This window comes from Barbus barbus, assembly GCF_936440315.1.
Source record: "Barbus barbus genome assembly, chromosome: 32".
NCBI lineage: Eukaryota > Metazoa > Chordata > Actinopteri > Cypriniformes > Cyprinidae > Barbus > Barbus barbus.
Window position 1 is genome coordinate 4434940 of NC_136760.1, and position 21234 is coordinate 4456173.

Consider the following 21234-nt stretch of genomic DNA (forward strand, 5'->3'; position numbering starts at 1 on the left):
AAAATAAACTAAACGTAACAATATACGGACGCATTCTATTGCTTCGTTTGTCACGTGAAAGTCGAGTTCTAAAATTCTCTAAAATCGAATAGACGGGAACTTTAAATGCGTATTGATGTGAATATTATACTGCATTATTACATAAAGTCATTACGCGGTCTTAAAGACCAATAATAGGCCTATGTATCGGTATGAAAAAGAAACCAAAACCTTGGAAGGGTGGAATCTGGTATGGGAACATGTTAAATGCCTGCTTTGAAATACCATCGCTCTGTAATTTGCATATACCTGTAGGAACCTCTTGGGATTTTTCTTGGCCTGCGTCTGATGCCTTTGTTTGCCCTGTGGATTCTTGTTGTGACCGACTATCCCTAAAGCTCAAGGCTTTATTTCAGTAGTAACCCCCTCCTTCGCTGTAGTCTCTCTTGTTATCTGCCAACAGAATACTAATAAAATCCATTGACTCCAACGTGTCTGCTCGCCTGTCGCCTCCTATAGCCTCTTTGCACGCAGCCCTACCAGGCTTATGCATGCAAACACATCACAAAATAACATCTGTCTGACTTAACCCTTTCCTAAGAGTCCAAACAGTGCGATATCACTGCAAACCTTAGATTTGTAAATCATTTCAAACGGAATTGTGCAACTCATAAAGACAGGCTGTGGCAGAAAGCAAACAGAGCAAACGAGGAAATATTTTCAATTCGCATTTATTCAGTTTGACAGAATAACAATAAAACTACTTACAAGAATATAAAATGGTTCGAGCACCAGTCTCTGTCTCTCGACGTAACACGAATTTAGTGGTTCTGCTTTATTTAAACACATTATGTACAGCTTTCATCATTTTCTACAAGTCTATATAACTTATGTCCTGAGTCTCTGATGCACGCAACACCAGCCCACATTTTGGGTGGTGAGGCTGATAACGACACAAATTGGGGTTCAATCGTTCTTTAAAACATTTTTAATATTCACCTGTTAATGAACAAAACGTGAAAATAAAGGAAGTCATAAAACATAATAATTTAAAACCACTCTAAACTTCCTTTACATTGTTTAACCTACACCTATATACATTGTTATTATTAATATTACACTACTGTTATTTCAACACAAAGCATTCATCTCCACATATATGCGTTTAAACAGTATACAAAATGCCAACACAGGTGTGATACTCGCGGAGCATCTCTCAGCTTATTTATATTGAGTTTTTCAAAAGTCCTTTCCCTCTTATTTTAAACTCTTCCATCGGTGTCTATTAATACACGGCCCCCACGCTCTGTGGTGGTCCTGGGTGGTGAACTGGATGCTGTAAATGTGATCCCTGCTGGTACCAGTGATTGCTGTAATCTTCCATGTAGGGGGGTGTGGAACTGAGGGGTGGCTGCGGGATCTGTCCCCGGTTGACCTGGCTAGAGTGCGCGTTACTGTCCCAAACAGCCGGGGATGGAGGCGAGTTGCAGGCCATGGAGTCGCTGGCGTTCGGGCTGTGCTCCAGCGGAACCTCGCCGTTCTTGTAAAGTTTCTTGAACTTGGATCTCCGGTTCTGGAACCAGATTTTGACCTGTTCAAAAAAAAAAAAAAACGATTCACGTCAGTCTTGTTTTGGGCATTGAAAATAATATTAACTCAAATGAATCGCTTAAATTTAATTGCTGCCTTACATTTTTACAAGAAAACTGTAAACTGGTGCAAAAGTATTTCACTTTGAACTGGTTAAGAAAGGTTTGGGGGATCGGGGGCTTAAACCAACCCCGCAAAGAAACAAAACGATGGGAGGTCTTGGTACATGTAGACTTATGTGCTATTATTTATTTGTACATATATCTACACAAAACAATATGGTTTGATCATTTCAGTAGTATTTCGAAAATATAGGTTACAAGTTTTTCACCTTTCCATAAATAGGGTAGACAATAATGATAAGACGTTCAAGGAGGTAACCATTTAACAACAGCTAACTTCTGAAGTTTTTATTTTTTTACCATTTATTATGTATTTAACATAATTATACTTGTATCACTAATACATGAGAACATGTTCGTGTTTAAAATTATTTTAGACAGACTGCGTCACGAAAATACCTTTAAGCTACATTCATATCATTTTAAAATCCTTAACAAAGCCGAAATGACTTTAAATTAAATAATTTATGTAGACAACTGATATGAAAATATTCTTAAATTTTATTAGAACTATAATGATGACTTTTTTTTTTACAATGCACATAGGCCTATTGCCAATATGTCCAGACAAAAATAAATTGTCGATTTGTCATATCTTGTTTATAACACTTTGCATGGCGATATTTTTTGAAAGCATAACAAAATAAAGTGATTTCCACATATTTTTGTTGCAAACACTGCAAATAAATAACAATTATTCATTTAATAATTACGATGGTAAAAATATGAGCAATAACATTTCAACACATCTGACATGAGCAATGTTTTATGACCTGATAAGCTTGCTACTTCTCTTTATCTCAGTGTGCTCAGTGTCAGCGATAGAAGTTTAACAAATCACTCAAAGCTGTTAACGCAATGTCAAGTGGCAGCCTAGTAATGAATTATGTTAACAGAACTGTAGATGAATTTGAGCTCCAGTATTACCTGTGTCTGCGTGAGCCCCAGCTGTGCGGCGAGCTCGGCTCTCTCCGGCAGCGCCAGATACTGCGCCTTCTGGAAGCGGCGCTGCAGCGCGGCGAGCTGGTAACTCGAGTAGATGGTGCGCGGCTTGCGGATTTTCTTGGGTTTTCCGTTTACCATCCGAACTTCAGTCTCTGGTTCCTCTTTGACTGGAAAGAATAAAATTATAGATCACGTTAAGGCAGAGTAAGATTGTTACAGAACCTAAAAGAACACCGAAAGCCGACTGGTTTCATTTTGGGATTGTGACCAAATTAAAAAAAGTCACTGAAATTCATGCATTAAACAAATCTGCTTCTTAAAAATTTGACAAGCGACTTTATATGAGTACAATAAAATGTATGTCAGTTGTGGCAGGCAGTATCAGATAAAGAAATGTCAATTTGATACGCTATAGTTAAATCATTTTTAAGTTTGTAGGAATGGCTGTACATTTGTAGGCCTACTTCAACAATGAAATATACCGTGACATCTAGCCTAGACTCAGCACCGAGTAATAATGATTAATCGGGTTGCAATAAAAATGTCATAATTGTTTTACAGCGACCGCAAGCCTCGTCATAAAGTAGAGCAACTTTCTACCCTGCTTAATATATTTTATGTACATCAATCCTTCAAATAAATAATAATAATACAGAGTAGCATGCTCAAAACAAATTAAAGAACCTAAATAATTCATAGTTTTTTGAGAAACGCGAAGGCTTCTCAGAAATCGAGCCGCTCAAAACTATTTTTATCATCTTTAGAAAATGCCTATTTTACACCGATATTAAGAAGAAAAATGCATATAGACCACCTCTGGCATATTTAAAAAATAAAATAAATATTTCAAACTCTCACCTGCGCTTTGTGGTGGCGTCTGCAGGTCTCTGTTGTAATGTCCGTATTGTCTGTAAGTATTGTAAGGGTACTCTGTCTTGGTGGGGTAAGGTCCGACTGATGCCCCCATCCCAGACAGATTAAACTGATGATATGAATTCATCTGTTGATGGTATGGAGGACTCTGGTAGTATTCGTGATGGCTGCTGTAATAACCCATGTCTGTGGCCGATGACTCTGGAAGAGTCGGAGAGTCCTTAGAAGTCGGATGGCAACTCATAGAGCCTGAAAGATCGGTTGAAATACCGGGTATCTTCCTTTCGTATGTCGATCCACTCATCCTTTAGAGGGGAAAACAAAACAACAACGATCGTCCACTTTATTTCCAGGGCAGACTTGAACAAAACATGCAGACATTTAGTTCAGGACGCAGCTTGTAACACAAAATCCTCGATGAGCTGCTTTCTCTAACTCCCTCGGTTGAAGCACTGAAGGTAATGGCAGGGATCTAGTATGAGAAACTCTGAATTATAGGGAACATGGGTGGACGCTTTGCTCCTATTGGCTCCTCGCTTCTCTGTTTTTTCTCTCTCCAGCCCTGAGGGCGAAGCAAAAACTGTTCTCCGCCTCGCGCCTTAACGTCTCCAAACTTCAGCATTTGGGGATTTCGGCTGTTATAGTGATAATGAAGATGCGAAATGTTGCAGATATATTAGTAGAGCTGCAGTGAAGTAGGTTGAGCGTCTGTGCAAGTTAGTAGGCTACAACAGAATTATGTTTTCTCGTTGCATAAAAAAAGACTAGCTACATTAAAAAAGCGTAAGCACGGACCTTTAAACCTACATTTGAAATAGCCTTCATCGTTAAATGCTAATAAATGTCCCTTTCGAATGCATTATTTAATACGACTGAATCAACATTAGACTACATCCCATACAGTTTTATTTATTTATTTATTATTATTTTTTTGAGTCTTATAAGTTAGAAGTTGAGCTATAAGTTAGAATGTTTAAGGTAGCCTAACAACTGCATGCTTTTTAAGTGAATGACACTTCAGATTAGAACAGTTTTACGTTTCTTTCCTGAACCAGGGCTGCTGCAAAGAAACATTCAATAATATTTTAATATATAATCATGTATGTGGAAGGCCAGACGTGGCTGTTTAAAATCTTCAGTAGGCTACAAACAATAATTGATTTGTAAATGTAACGAATGTTCACTGTACTGCTGGAAACATTCTAATCTCATCAGTTCGCTCTTTTCTGATTGAGAATGGCTTTGGTGAAAGAGGTTGGATGAGTTTATCTGCCTCACTGATCACCCCTGCGGCTCTCACTTGTGTGTCCTCTTTATTAGGGCAAGGCGTGGTACCAGAAGTAACCTCTAGCACCCAAATAACCTTTATCAGCCACTGGCCTATAAATGTAAACGAGGAATAGAGGATGAGCCGACCTGTTTACTGCTGCTCGTTGTTTTATTGTGAGTAGCGTATGCAAATGCTGTGCACCTGAACGCACTGTTTGACGGTAAACGTGCTCCTCCATGTGTGAACTTCATCGGTTTCAGTCGTGGCTTGTAGTCAAATTCCATAAAGTCTTTTGAGAGACATGCAAACCATTCTTGAGCTCCGGGACATTCTGTCCGATGTCAGTGTCTGGTCTGGTAGTTTTATTAAAATAAAATAATTAAATTGTGAATAAATAAATGTGTTTTATTTAGTCAGTCAAGCATAAAATCGGCTTTGCGGAGCTAATGCATCAAAATCACCATCATTAGCCTACTGTTTTTATTTCAAATTGGTAGCTTTTGCATACATTCTCGTTTAACAGTAACATCTAAATTTATTGGACACGTAATGTGACATTAATATTGCTTTGTAGCAGCTGTCTTTTAAATTCCAAATCCTACGGGTCCAGGCATGTTACAGCTGTGGTAGTTTTTGGTGTGATACTGCCTCCTTGTGGCTGTAGTGCAATAAGTCATTGCTGTTCCAGATGGTAATTCGTTAGAACTATATTCCTCCTCAAGTAAAGGAGACTGAATGCTTGTATGACAGATCCCATTTCTGCTAAAGGCCTTTCTGTGCAGGAGAGACTATAGGCATAGTCTTTTATGAGGGCGCTCTCTCCACCCTCAATACCACGACTGAGGTGCCCTTGAGCAAGGCACCGAACCCCCAACTGCTCCCCGGGCGCTGCAGCATTGGCTGCCCACTGCTCCGGGTGTGTGTTCACCGTGTGTGTGTGTGTTCACTGCTGTGTGTGTGCACTTGGATGGGTTAAAAGCAGAGCACAAATTTCGAGTATGGGTCACCATACTTGGCCACATGTCACTTCCTTTCCTTTCCTTTAATTACTGTCATATTTTTATTTATTACATTTAATTATTATTTTAATATTATAGCCTATTTATTATTGTTTATTAAGAATGATCTTCAATCAATAGTTAATGATGTCCTAAGTATTCACTGGTTGGTTTAAAATGTATTATTATTATTATTATTATTATTATTTTATTAAACTGGATCTACCTTACTACACAGTGAAAACCAGGGTTATCGTGGTAAAACTAAAACTAAAAATATATATTTTTGTTACTTGAAATACAATAAATGTTAAGTAAATTATAATAAAAACGTATTTTATTTTAGATTTTTCATTTTCATTTAGTTCAACTTTTATGTAAAATAAGTACAAATTTAAATTATATACATGTTATAAACTAACAATAACTAATAAAAATGACAAAAATGCACAACAAAATTACTAAAGCTAACTAAAATGAAAATGGATAATACAAAAATAAAACTAATTCAAAATCTTAACAAAAACTATAATATTTCTCGATGCAAAAATAACACTGGCAGAAACAGATTGCTTTTCAAGCAGTAAAAAAAACATTAGAGTTCATTATTGGAAAAATGCATGTCAAAATGTAATGTGTAATTTAATGTAGGCTGTCGTTTTTCTTTGTAATTATTTGTGAAATTTACAAATGTTTAAATTAAATCTTACACCAAACTGTTTTCAGTGTACACTGTTACACCAAAAAAAAGTAAATGAATAATTTAAGTAATGTAAGGTTAGATCAAATAGAATTTATTTAATATGATTTTTAATTAGCTATTTATTTAAGCTGGGTCTCAAAGGGGGGGGGGGGGGGGGGGGGGGGGGTTGCTAGTTTCTATATGTAGATTGTAAAAAAATGTGTGATGTAATACTCTAATCAGCAGGTGGCGCCAGTAACGCAGTTTCTCTGTAATCTCACCTGCATTGTTTTATTGTAAGCGTTTTTCAGTTTTAATTCAGGAATTATAAATTATGCTTTAATTAATAAATCATGATTAATGACCACTATAATAATAAATAATGATGCTTTTTTGTTGTTGTTTTTTGCTTTGCTCTTAACCTCTTAAAACCCGAGAAAAAAGTCTTAGGAATTTGTTTTTTTTTTAAATATCTTAAACGGGTTTTCTCATTATATACAATGTATCTATAAACTAAATCTAATTTGCATATCAATGTGTTTTGGGGGCAACATGTAATGGAAAAAAGAAGTGTAATAATGGGAGTAATAATTGACCAGATTTTCATAACAATATATGATATTTCATAGAATATTGAAATATCATTTCTTTCCCTATTAATTTGTCTCCCAAAATGCGTAATAAACATGCTTTTAGTCCCGGTGTACTCATATGAGGACATGTATGAAATCAACATCCTGTTTCATAACAGACAGACATATTTTGATTTGAAACCCCATAACATTTTCCTGAGATGTTGATTTATGACACACAGTTTAAAAATTAGACAGATTTAAATGATAACTACAAAATATGATCATATTTCCATAAGAATGTCACTAAATTAATTTCAGACATATTTGAAGACCAATGAGAGGGAGTGGTCGTGGTGAAACATCCAATCATTTGGTATCTCTGAAAAGCCCTGAATGTGCTCTGTACAGGACATCCAGACTTCAAACTGTGGCATGTATTGTCTCAGAGAAATTAACTAAAATATAATGTCCTCATATGAGGGTCTTAAGAGGTTAAGAGTGCAAGTTATTTGTCTTTTTTTGTATTATAAGGACATTTGTGCTATTAATACATAATGGTTATTTCTGTTGTTGACTTATTTGTTCCATTACATGTAAGAACATGAGTAAAATAGTTTTACTTCCTTCTTCACATAGGTTCATTGTGGCTGTTATCTGAGTATAGTCAAGAACACACACACACACACACACACACACACACAGTGCCTGGAATGTGACTGGCAGAGGATTAAAGATACATTGTTCACACTTTCTCTTTCCTATGAAATCAACTCTGGGCATTTCTCTGATAGATCATGAGTTATGACAGTCAGGGGCTTCAGCATGTTAAAAATGACACGGGCTCCTTTGAAAGTTCTCTTGTAGACCTTCTTTGTTTGATGTTGGAAGTGTTTAAACCTCTCATTTGTGGCCTGGTCAAAGCATTGAAGTTCTTCGGGGAAGCCTGCAATTACAGGATGAGTGTACAGTTCCACTGGTCAGCCAGGTTGAGCGCAGTCTTTTGTTGTGACGAATACAAATGGTTCCGTCTTTCCTCCAAGTGCGTAATTTCCATTAAGCGCTGGCAAATCCGCCGGAAAATGCACGCAGCTGCGGCTTAACACACTGCCTTTGGCGGGTAATGGGTGTTAAATTGTTGGTGAATTAAGCAGTGATGTTCAGATGAAAACATTGGAACGGTGTCTGGGTGTTTTAGCAATATAAAACTTCCTCCGAAGTACATAATACGTGCATGAAATATATTAGTTTACAATACGCTTTAATACAACTGTGTATGTATGGCTTTTCGAAATTTCCCTATATGATGCGTTAAAAACGTGTGTAAAAGGTAGAAGTGCGTAGCCTACTGTTCTTCCTTACATCGCTCACAAACACTAACTAATGAAGGGAGGATGAGAGGAAGTTTGGAACTTCATTAAGGTTGGAGAGACGGGCAACAATAGCCCTCCCACTTGTGTTTTTCTCTCTTTTTGTGCGCTGCACAACCAAGTCCGTTTCTTTGAGGAAAACATCAGAGAGCACTCTGGGATAATGAAGGTTCTCTACTGAACATCAGGAGCTCTGCATGTCATTCATGAGTCATGAGGGAGGCATCTTTCAATCTCTGAGCTGAATTCAGCTATGAACAAAACTGGCACATAAAATAAAAAAAACATAAAATGTGTTATATCTTTGAAATTAATTAACCCAATTAGCATACAACATTGATAATATTGAATGTTTACATTTTTGTCTAATGTTTAATTGATTTTGAATGAATTATTCAGTCTCTCAATATATATATATATATATATATATATATATATATATATATATATATGAGTTAATTTGCAAAACAGATAACTCTGTTTTTAAAAATCATGGTTTTTTTTTTTTTTTTTTTTTTTATCCTGCATTCCAATTAATATCAGTCAAACTGCAGTTGGGTTGTTTTGATTAAACAATAATAAAAAAAAAACAAAACAAAAAAAACATGATAACACAATAAAAAACACGATTTATGAGCATTAATAAAAACAAGTTATCTGTTTTTGCAAATAAACTGTGTGTGTGTGTGGAACATAAAATGGTGAAATTGTGGACCATTGGTCAGTTAAAAGAGATTGGATGGCAAATACTCTATTTCACATAATATTTGCTATTAACCAACAATAAAATAATTACATGTTCAAATTACTGATCACTCAAAATGTATACAGCACTCACACACAAATATATATTATAACATTTTATATTATATTTTTGAGGTCATATTCACTCATTATTACATTATTATTAAATGTACAAATATTTGATGTTTGCTTAGGAATGAGCATGAAAATATAACATGCATGTATGCACATACTTCAATATTTTATATTACACATTCATGCTAGTGAACCTATTCACCCTTGCATTAGAAACATCCAAAAAAAAAAAAAAAAAAAAAAAAACGAGAACTTTATATTATTATGTCTTTATTAAAGGGACAAACTTAATGTGGGAGCAGAATTTTTCAGTGTTTGACATGGACATCTCAGCTGTGCTTCCAAATACAAATAATATCTGTGTGTTTTCTGTTTCCTTTTACTGAGATCTTTGTTTCATTCATGCTGTAAGGTAGAGTCTTCCCAGCGTGTTGCAAGGCTGCTGTGGGAGGCAGTGTTGGGGTTATAAGCTCAGTGCATGGGGTGTTAAAGGAAAAGCCCCCAGTAATTCACTCCCAGAGGACCACAGCTGTCAAAGGAGTCAGTTAGCAAATGACTGCCAGCTGTGGCTGGATGTTGTGAATGAAGCCTTTGCTTGATGCCGCAAAAATTGATTCCAACTTTCTATCTTAACCCTCTTTTACCCACAAGCACGTATATGAAGAAAAACTCTAGCGTTTACCATCTGTTTACAGTAAGCTAATGATTTCTGAGGATATTTCTGCATCTCATGCGTTAATCTTTACCCCCTTCATAAGTACAGCTGACCTCTGACCTTTAGCCTTACATCCTCTGCACCGAAGGACCCCAGATCACAGCAGGTGCAACTCCTTTCTGCTGCATGTGCTTCTGCAATAATAAATCACTCTGCTAGATTCACTTCTTTAAGATCATAAACAGATTTTTCTTTTTAAAATTCTCATTTTTGGTGCTGTAAAACATAATTTCCATTAAGCTTTAGAAACAATGTGCTTCTTTGGTTGCTCTTTCCAGGGACTGTTTTGTTTCATTTAAAGGAATGGTTCACCCCCAATAAATGACAATTAGCTGAAAATTAACTCACATTCAAGTCATCCAAGATGTAGATGATTTTGTTTCGTCATCAGAACAGATTTGTTTAAATGTTGCCTTACATCACTTGCTCACCGATGGATCCTCTACAGTGAATGGGTGCCGTCAGAATGAGAGTCCAAACAGCTGATAAAAACATTACAACAATCCACAAGTAATCCACACCACTCCAGTCCATCAATTAACATCTTGTGAAGTGAAAAGCTGCATGTTTGTAAACAAATCCATCAAGACGTTTTTAACTTCAACCCATTGCTTCCAAGCTAAAATATAAGTCCTCTATCCATAATATTGCTCCATTCTCAAATGGTCTCATCTGAATCAGGAGAGAAATATGCACAGAGCAAGCACTGTTTATAAAAAAGTAAAAAATAAACAAGTAAGTAAATAAATAAAAAATTGGGTGAACTATTTCTTTGAGCATCAAGTTTGTCTCAGGTGTTTCTCTTAAAAATGTATAACTGTTGACAGAATTACAAAGCTATAAAATGAATGTAGCTAGATAACATAGCTCAGATAATGAATTCAGCTCAAATTAAAAAGTCAAGAATGTTGTATATAAACAAAAATATGAGCAGAGTTTGGAAGATTGTTGTGAGATTACATGCACTATTAGCTAAAAAAATAAAATTTAAGAAACAGAAGACCTCTTCATTTGCTTCCCATTACTGTCCAGGAGAAACAAATGACATGTTAAGGAGGTTATATATATGGTATTTCTTTTCTTAAAAAAAAAAAAAAAAAAAAAAAAAGCTGGCTTTTATAACTACGGAGCTAAAAATGCCCACTCGAGGGTGTTCCACATGCCTTCAAAATTGTATTTAAAGATATTTAATATGCATCTAATCTGAGAGTCTATTTATTAATAAATATCACATTGCCTCTCTTCAGCAAAAATAGGATCTGTTGTGTTTTCTCTGAAGGAAAGTCTGTTCTATTCTTTGGTTTTCCAGCTGGTGTCTGTAGGAATAAGCGGCACAGAGGCAGCTGGTTTCTCTGGGTGACGGGAGCGGGCTTCACAGGAATGTGTTAATTTCGCAGGACAGACTTATTCTGAACTGCTGGACAGAACAGCTGTGGTGGGAGTGAAGCGGTCCCTCTTCTCTTAATGAACTCCATCATCTCTTCTCATTCTTCAGCACCTCTCAAGCCCTCAGCAGCTACCATGGTGGCATTTTGTGCAGCAACTGCTATATTGTTCAAATATTTTTTATTAATTATTTACCAAAACCAATGTGAGTGAATCAATAGCTAGTCTCTAGAATAACAATGAAATAGATATTAATAATGGAAATATCTGTTTTTATACCTGAACAGGAGTTACAATACCAAACAAATAAATAAATAAAATAAAACTATAGAAATAAAAAAGTGCCAGTTAAAAATATATGAATAATAATTTTTGTAAGGTTAATAATAATAATAATAAATCGATTAATTAATGTGTTTATTTGTTGATTTTGTTAATGAAATTATAATAAAAACAAAATAAATGTTAAAGGTAAATATTAATGTTAATAATAACAGAATATGTCCCTAAACTGAAGTGCTACCGATTTTTTCTTTCTTTCTTTCTTTCTTTCTTTCTTTCTTTCTTTCTTTCTTTCTTTCTTTCTTTCTTTCTTTCTTTCTTTTTTTTTTTTGAGCACATTTAGATATTTATGGACATATAATTTGCCCTGTAATAGAATCAGCTGTAGATGGGAAAGTATTGCATACAGTCTAAAGAATTGTCCGTTTCCTGCTAAAGATAATAAAATGTGTTATTTGTAGAGTGTAAGGTCTGGCCTCCCAGACTGTTCTGTTGTGTTTGCTTTTGTGCCAGGCTTTGGCCTGTTCTCCCGTGCTAATGAATGGACATAATGATCTGAATGAGAGATTCAACTGAGTGTGAAACATGCAGGTTTGTGGAGCGCTGTTCTTTCTGTTCAAAGAGAACAAAGACCCGTTCTAATACTCAACTCTTTCCTTCCTTCTTTGTTAGAAGCACTTTAAAATCCTTGGGATTTCTCAGACTTTTTATCAATCTTTTGTTGAAATTCTACCTCAAGCATTACATCAACGAATATGGAATTGTCCCACTTCAAAACAAAGCCAAATACCTGCTTTTACATCCCACAGACATTCTTTAAACTCCCACCTATGACACTTTCTATTCAGCACAAACAAGCAGAAGATAAGTTGAGATCTACAGTAACCTTCCCATGTAAATGATAAATAACATAGGCTACTGCTATGGACCTGCAGCTGTTGCTTCACGAGTTCACACTTACATATAATAATAACGGAGCAAATTTGCGTATTTGGCGTGCTGGGGGAGGGCTCCGAGCTCGGAAATCATTCCCGAGCCCGGGGTACTCCCCTCGACCGGGGAGAGGATACGAGCTCGGCATTTAGCCCAGACCCAAAGTGCTCCCCCAAAACGCTATTATTGCAGGACAGCAGCTGAAGAGGGGCTTGATAAGCCCCCAAAAACTTGCATGGCTTAGGCTGAAGGGATGCTGGATACTGCTGTGGTAGTGGTACTTCTGTGGAATCTGGAATAAGAGATGAGAGGGAGGTAGAGATGCAGGCTCCTGCGGGAGCAGTCACTGCTGCGGCAGTGGAGGAATATAGAAAAGGCTCCTGCGGGAGCATTCACTGCTGCGTCAGTGGAGAAATATAGAAAAGGCTCCTGCGGGAGCGGTCACTGCAGCGGCAGTGGGGACATACATATAGGGCTCCTGCGGGAGCAGTCACTGCTGCGGCAGTGGAGAAATATAGAAAAGGCTCCTGCGGGAGCAGTCACTGCTGCGGCAGTGAAGAAATATAGAAAAGGCTCCTGCGGGAGCAGTCACTGCTGCGGCAGTGAAGAAATATAGAAAAGGCTCCTGCGGGAGCAGTCACTGCTGCAGCAGTGGAGAAATATAGAAAAGGCTCCTGCGGGAGCAGTCACTGCAGCGGCAGTGGGGAAATACAAATAGGGCTCCTGCGGGAGCAGTCACTGCAGCTGCAGTGGGGAAATACAGATAGGGCTCCTACGGGAGCAGTCACTGCTGCGGCAGTGGAGAAATATAGAAAAGGCTCCTGCGGGAGCAGTCACTGCTGCAGCAGTGGGGAAATACAGATAGGGCTCCTGCGGGAGCAGTCACTGCTGTAGCAGTGGAGAAATATAGAAAAGGCTTCTGCGGGAGCAGTCACTGCCGCGGCAGTGGGGAAATACAGATAGGCTCCTGCGGGAGCAGTCACTGCAGCGGCAGTGGGGAAATACAGATAGGGCTCCTGCGGGAGCAGTCACTGCTGCGGCAATGGAGATATATAGAAAAGGCTCCTGCGGGAGCAGTCACTGCAGCGGCAGTGAGGAAATACAGATAGGGCTCCTGCAGGAGCAGTCACTGCTGCGGCAGTGGAGGAATATAGAAAAGGCTCCTGCGGGAGCAGTCACTGCAGCGGCAGTGGAGAAATATAGAAAAGGCTCCTGCGGGAGCAGACACTGCAGCGGCAGTGGAGGAATATAGAAAAGGCTCCTGCGGGAGCAGACACTGCAGCGGCAGTGGAGGAATATAGAAAAGGCTCCTGCGGGAGCAGACACTGCAGTGGCAGTGGAGAAAATACAGATAGGGCTCCTGCGGGAACAGTCACTGCTGCGGCAGTGGTTGAGTACAGACAAGGCTGAATGTAGTGCTGTTGGAATGAATGGAGTGGGGATGGGCCGTTGAAGGTGGATATAGGTGATGTTAAGAGGGGTTGGCTATGAAGGGTCTGAAGTTCGGGTTCCCAGGGATGTATATCATTAGAGGGGTTGGCCGATTAATGTTTGGTGAGCTTCCTTGATGTGGGAGCGGTCTGATCGAATATAGCTTTTGAAAGCTTCTGACGACCAGCGACCAAGCGCTTGAATGCTGCTGGGAAAGGCCTTTATGGGCCGCTGTGGTTGCTGCGCCTATTCGGAAAGAATGGCTGGAAAAGTTTTCGGCTGGGGTACCAGATAGGAGCAGGACTGACTTAAGGTGCTTTTGGAACCAAAAGCGAGTGACGGGGCAGTTGGAGTCGTCTGTAAACAGGGGGTCGGATGGGAGTTTGGCCTGTGATTTCCTGAGGTGGAGGAAAGCTAGGAGGGCTTGGTATGGTAATATGGGCGATAGGAGGTTGAAGATGTAAACAAAGTGGCCTTCTTTGACTGGCCTGTTTTACTTTGCTTAATGAAGTAAGAGATAGTTTGATCGTCCAGCACCGCTAGATCAGAAATAGTGGAATGACTTTTTTTTTTTTTTTTTTTTTAACTGGACAAATCAAGCGGGCGTGAGCACCGCCACAAAAGTCACGAATATGCATAAACCGGCAGCGCTGTCTTGAGCATCTACCCGTATTGAAACTGATGCAGATCTGGCTGTCGGAGAAAAAATGGGCGGTGGCGAAGTAAAGGAAATGGGTTGGATGAGACATTTGGAATGCTTGGCACGTAGCTGGTGCATTTGGGCGGAGATGATTCTGGGCATGGGGGAATAGATGGGTTGATGAAGAGGCATAAGGTGGTGGAGTGGGAAATGGATCGGCAGACCACGCATGTAATGTTACGGCAGCCTAAAATATTCTGTTATGGAGTTCGGTGTCCAGGGCTCCCCAGTAAGGGGCTTGATTCCACTGGGCCACTCGAATGGCGCATTTAGCTGCAAATAGTTTGTGGTACGTATAGAAGTGGGAGCCTCCGTATGATAATGCGAGTTTGGCAACTATCGCGAGATAGTCACCGAGCTCGCGTTTTCTGTGGGGAAATTCGGTGCAAATAACTTCCGTGTAGCGGTTGAAAGCAATCGTGAATTCGGTGAATGATAAGATATGTGACAGGTTGATAGCTGTGTTCTTTAAAGTGACGGAAAATTCGCCGCAGTCAATTTGGCGATCAGCGGATGGAGGTGAAATTGGTGACAAAAAGGGAAAAAAGGTCTATATCCGCACCTGACAAGATCTGTGTCCTGATAGAGTTGGCTACGGGGGCTGGTTCCAGTGCGAGCACATTTGGCGGGATGGGTAGGGGTGTGGCTGAAGAAAGTGAGAATGGACCTCGGGAGGAGGTAAGGGGAAAGTTAGTCGCCGAGGCAGCTAGCGGAGCCATGCTTGTGCTTGGAAAATTTAGAGGATCAGAGGAAAGGGAGGGGAAGAGAGGGGGAATGGTGGGCGCTGGGGCTTGCGCTGTTAGCGGCTGCGTGCTCGCGCTTGGGTAAGCTCGGTGAGCAGAGGAAAGGGAGGGGTGGAGAGGGGGAATGGCGGGCGCCGGGGCTTGCACCGTGGTTAGCGGAGGCATGCTCGTGCTTGGGTAATCTCGGTGAGCAGAGGAAAGGGAGGGGAAGAGAGGGGGAATGGTGGGCGCCGGGGTTTGCGCCGATGGCGGAGGCATGCTCGCACTATGCGTGTGTGGTGGGGCTGCTCAGTGTTGCCAAATTCTTTCGATGGAAAGTAGCTAAAGCCAGTTTGAAAAAGTCCTCGCCGCTAGCGGAGGTGTGCTCGCTCTGACGCGGCGGCTTGTGGAGGCGAAGGCCAGCTCTTCGCCAGGATGGGTTACTAGCTCGGTGGCTCGAGGTGGAGGGTGGGGGCTGGTGGCAGCAGCATCCGAGGTGCAGCCGAAACTTGCTGAAGGTCTTCTGGTGCGGCCTAATGGCCGGAGGCCCGTCCCCGAGGGAGTGGTGAATTGTTCTGGTCATGAATAAGGAACAAGCCCTGGCTTGTTTTAGTCACTGCTTTGGACGGAGGTGAAGAGTTTGAAGGCTCCCCAGACTGGAGAGAAGCGTAGAGGGCGAGGAGATCCGGCTTTGTAGAAAGACTTGAAATGATGATGCTGGCGCTGGTGAGTACCTGGCGAAGTCCTGCCACGGTCCAATTTTCCGCGGCTGGGGCGTAAGAAATGGCTGACGTGAAGGAGGACGCTGGAGAAGGTGGCTGACGCCTTGAAGATGCAGGTGATGGCGTGCCTCGACGCCTGGATGTATGAACGGGTGCTGCGCGGGAAAGCCGGCGGCCCCGTGTTGCAGCCGTGGGCTCGAATGTGATGTCCTGCGGAGCACTGGTGCAGAGGACAGCTGCTGGTGATGCAGGAGGATCCGTGGTTTCAAAGGAATTTTTGTTTACGAAAAGTTCTGTCTCTGACATGGTTCTGCGATTGGGTGTGTCAATGTTGGAAGACGAGAGATAATGATGGTAAGACTGCTTGGTTATTTATAGGGATTCTCTCTCGTGCTGATTGGATAGGTGGTGTAATTGCTGATGATTAATTGGCCGTGTTAATTATCTGCGCGTGCTCCTCTCGAAATTTGTTAATAAAACATTACTTATTTTGAGTCAGTCAGGGAAGAATAAATTGTTTAGCTGGTGAACTGAACAGAGAGTTTTATACGGAAGAATGAATAATTGCACATTTTTACCTCACAATTCAGACTTTTTCCTCAGGACTGTAAGATGTAAACTCAGCATTCTGAAAGAATTCAGAATCGTGAGGAAGCCTATAAATTCAGAATCTTACAATTCTTTTTTTCCGCAATTCTGAGTTCAGTTACTTCTCACAATTCAGATTTTTTTTTCTCTGAATATACATCTCGTAATTTTTGGTTGTTTGTTTCTGCCACGATTTAAAATAAAAAAGGTCATTGAGACTTTTTCACAATTCTGACATTGTTTTCCCCTCACAACTACAAGTTTATATCTCACAATTCTGACATTTCTTCTCTTAATGGCACAATGTTTGTTTAAATAAACAATATGCGTTACGACAAGGCACGGCACGGCACGTTTCTCAATTTGCAGCCGGTTCGCGACACAATCCAGTTCGCCTGGCCAAGAACTCTGCTCCAAAATGTGAACTATTCTGCTTGAGAAGAGGATACCTGGAGACAATACACAGAAAGAAACCCTGGAAACATAAAGACAGCTGTTGATAATGCAGGAGAGCTAGCAGAAGTCAGAAGAAAGCAGTTTTGAACTCTTTTCAGGGAATTGGGCTTAATGTTGAAAACATGTTTCTGCTTTTATTTCACCAGTACTATCACTGGAGTTGTTCCTAAATCACTTTTTTCCATTACAGGAAATGAGCATATCATCCTTTACCAGTGTTGGGCAGTAACTAATTACTAGTAATTTAGTTACTGTAATAATATTAGTTTTTGCAGTAACTAACTAATTGCTAATACGATTTCATTAATAATATTACAGTTACTATCCATAAAGTTAGTTTTACTTAGTTACTTAATTACTTTTGATGCCTCGACCCCGCTGATTTAAAATCCATCAATCAAATAATTCCTCGGTTTATTTTCATAGTTTTCTTGACTCACACATGCATGTGATGTCCCTAGTGCTGCAGGCAAGCTTGGAATATAGAACAACTTACATTCAGCAGATAGAAATATTGCATTATATTGATTTTGTCAGGAAAAAAGATGATCTGAACACTGTTGTGTAAATTGTGGCTTTACTTTACTCTGGCATTACATCCCACCCACATCCCTCTGATCAGCATGCACATTATATTACTATAATTAAAAATCTTTGTGGAAAATTAAACAGTTTCTTACAAACTTATGTGATTTGATAAAATACATAATGAAATATAATCGTATATATGGGTAACGGAAAAATTACTTCAAGCTACACATGACAATTAATGAGATTAATACAACACTTCCACTTGAATGTTACAATCAATCACTATGGAGTGTTTGTAATACCTGTGATCCAATGTGGATTTTGGTCAAATGATGAGGAAAAAATATGTTATTATTAACACTCTAGAAGAATTTTATGTGGAAGATACACAGTTACAACTTCTGTGGGGCGTGAAGAAAAAGTAATGTAACTAGTAGTGTAACTAATTACTGTTGCCAGAAAGTAATAAGTAAAGTAACAATATTACTTTTGAAAGGAGTAACTAGTAATGAGTAATATATTACATTATTTGAGTAACTAGCCCAACACTGTCCTTTACTGTCCCAGCAGTCAAAGAGCCTGTTTTCAGCTCTTCTATGAAGTGAAGCATGCAGTGATGTCACGCTGTGGTGGGACTCCATCACTCCATTGAGAAACTGCAGTTTGATTTATTACAGGACAAGCACATGGATTGGAAAGACTGATCTACATCAGTGATTCTTAACTCATTTTTCTTTAGGACACAGCTTTCACATTATACTACAAGTCCATGTGAATTTTCATTATTGATTTTAACAGGTGTTTTACTCATATTTCGAATTATGCATTGCATGTTAAGTAAATATCTGTAAACTTAACGGATAATGACCTGGCAGAAAATTACCTGTACCTTTTACAATTTTTTTTTTCTTTTAAAATGTAAGCCTATATTGAGAGAACATAAGTCAAATGAAATTAAAGCACAAAATTTAAAGTCAAAACAAACTGTGCTAGTAACTAGAGTCTCAAAAAAGCGTTTTTATAAATCTGAGACTCCAAAGACACCACCACTTCAGTTTTGCACTTAATCTTTGTTTTTTGTATATGAAGGTCAGACAAAGTCGTCTTTGTTATCAACACAATAGAATGTGCACAACATGAGATAACCTAGCTCAAGATTATATTATTTTGCCCCAGTACTGACACTGTGAAATATGCTAATATGCGATTGTTATTATAAAGTGCTATTTTTACCCGATCAGACACATAAAATGTTTTTTTTTTTGTATAAAAGAATAAATTTATGTTGATTCAGTACTGTTAAATAATATAGTAAACTTGAATATAACCAGGTAATTTAGATGTGAATTTAGATTTAATCGTATTTAATAAATAATGATGTGTAATTTTAAATGCAATTAAAATCTTTTGTACATGACTAAAATAAAGAGAATGAGTCAATTCTCATTCAGTCCATATTAAATGATAATGACTACAATTCATTGTTAATGTACAAAAAATAATAATTCTGAAAAAAAAACTATGGTTTTCGAGGCTTTAGCAGATTACATCAAATTATGTATGAGATCATGTCTTTCATAGTGCCTGCATTCCTCTCTGAGCGAAGACCCATGCACTGATTACACAGAGAGGGGGGTTGAGTCGTAAATGTACAGAAAGTGGGCTGAAACAGTGTGATGTGATTTTCTCACACAGTTCTTACAACATGCATCACATAACAAGCCCCTATTGTCCAATATCTGATATGTTAAACACATGTAGCACACACCCAGAGCTGAGAGCCGGTGGGAAACAGCTATACAGCCTCGGCTTCTAGCCCAAGTTACCACCAAAAACATCAATACATACATGTGACTATAAGATTAACTTGATTTATGATTTTTATGATTTTATAAATGCATATATATTAATACTATGGGGCTGTTAAATGCTTGATCCTGATTGGTTGACAAGCCTTTTAGGGTGTGCAATTTATTTTTAATTACAGCTTTGAAGTAGTTCCACATTACAGTTACAAATCAAATTATTTCAGTTATTTCAAATGTTTATTTCAAGCGAACATATATGACCAACAATACGATAAAAAAAGACAATTTCCATGTTTTCCTGACTAAATTACCATTTATTTTTTATGCAAAACGTACTTTCTTTCTCTTGCACTCTCTGCACACACACACACATACAGTGCAGACACACACAAGCACAGAAACTTCTTGTCAGTACTGCCCTGGCCTTTTTTGCTTATATAGTTCACAACTGTAAAGCTAAATGTTTTTTTTCTCAATATATGAATATGGCAATGTTGCTGTTCTTGAAGCAGTTAAACTTACAGTTTCACTATTACTAGAGATGCATAGACTCAGGCAATTCATAACTGCATATCAATGGCTCAAGCCTCTAATACACACTAAAATCACATTATCAGTAAAAAATTAGTTAGCAAGGTTGTATTAAAATTATTTTTAAAAAGTCATAGTAAAGACTTATATTGTTAGAAAAGATTTATATTGTGAATAAATATCAGTCAAAATCAGCATATTGTTATTAAAACATTCTATTTGTGTATTTTGATTTTTTTTTCCTTTTGTAGGAAACACAGCTGGTCAAGGAGGAACACTGAGGAACAAAACTGTCTGATAAAGACAGTTTGAACCAAAACACAAACTATTTTCCAAATAGACTATTATCTTCCCCATGCAGAGCCTTGAAAGCCTCTAAGCTCTGAAAACCCTGCTGACATTTTTGTGGTCTGTATTTTGCCATTGTTTCACTGCCTTTTTTGTTCACAAAAAAAAATGCATGAATTAAACCGGAAGACATGGATTAGACATGTCAGAACAAGAGCTATACCATCAACAAAACCTTGTGTGTGCATAATAAATGATGGTTGTGCACTTGGATTAATTGTGAGGTATCAAATTCTCAGTTCCTATAAAGTTGCTCAAACAGTCAAGCATGGCACTAACTACTGCACAATGACAATCAATGACTCAAACAATGACATATGTTTGGGAAAGGTCTGTCTGACTGGCTGACCCGTAGCCGTAGCAGACCGAGTGAATATTCAGGAAACCAATAATAATAAGGAGAAGAAGAATCAAGGAACAAGCGTATTTGAGAGCTATTTAACTTATTAATTACTTATTTTGATTTAAAAAAATGAATAAAAACTTTTCTCTCCTCGTATGTGTAATTGTAAGTGTAATTGGTCCTTCAGTTCATTAATATTTGTTTAAACTAATTTGCATTGAAAAAATTCTTTGATGTTATAATTTACTGAGATTAAACTGACACTATCAAAAGTGAGAATTAATCTCTTAATTTAGAGCAGTGGTGGAGGGCCACATTTCTGCAGAGTTTAGCTCCAAATCACACCCGCTCAGAAGTTTCTAGTGATCCTGAAGACCTTGATTAGCTGGATCAGGTGTGTTTGATTGGGGTTGGAGCAAAACTATGCAGAGCTGTGGCCCCCCAGGAACTGAGTTTGAGACCAATGATTTAGAATAAAATGCAACTGTTTGGTTTTTATAGCATTTCTACATTGTCTA

General features: G+C 38.6%; 1 protein-coding gene across 1 annotated transcript; it reads right to left on the reverse strand.

Moving 5' to 3' along the window:
• Positions 1-700: 700 nt before the first annotated feature.
• Positions 701-3975, reverse strand: LOC306852162 (homeobox protein Dlx3b). The gene is made up of 3 exons (XM_079388828.1): positions 3495-3975; positions 2619-2803; positions 701-1570 (listed from the first exon to the last, which is right to left on the reverse strand). The coding sequence occupies exons 1-3, from the start codon at positions 3811-3813 to the stop codon at positions 1265-1267; spliced, it is 810 nt and encodes a 269-aa protein (XP_079244954.1). The 5' UTR covers positions 3814-3975; the 3' UTR covers positions 701-1264.
• Between the last annotated feature and the right edge of the window lie 17259 nt (positions 3976-21234).

Bases quoted from the DNA above. Each gene is read 5' to 3' on its own strand.
- LOC306852162 (XM_079388828.1), bottom strand. From the start codon at position 3,813: ATGAGTGGATCGACATACGAAAGGAAGATACCCGGTATTTCAACCGAT. The intron at 2,804-3,494 runs GTGAGAGTTTGA...TATTCTTTCCAG, and splicing joins GACGCCACCACAAAGCGCAG to TCAAAGAGGAACCAGAGACT. The intron at 1,571-2,618 runs GTAATACTGGAG...TTTTTTGAACAG, and splicing joins TGGGGCTCACGCAGACACAG to GTCAAAATCTGGTTCCAGAA.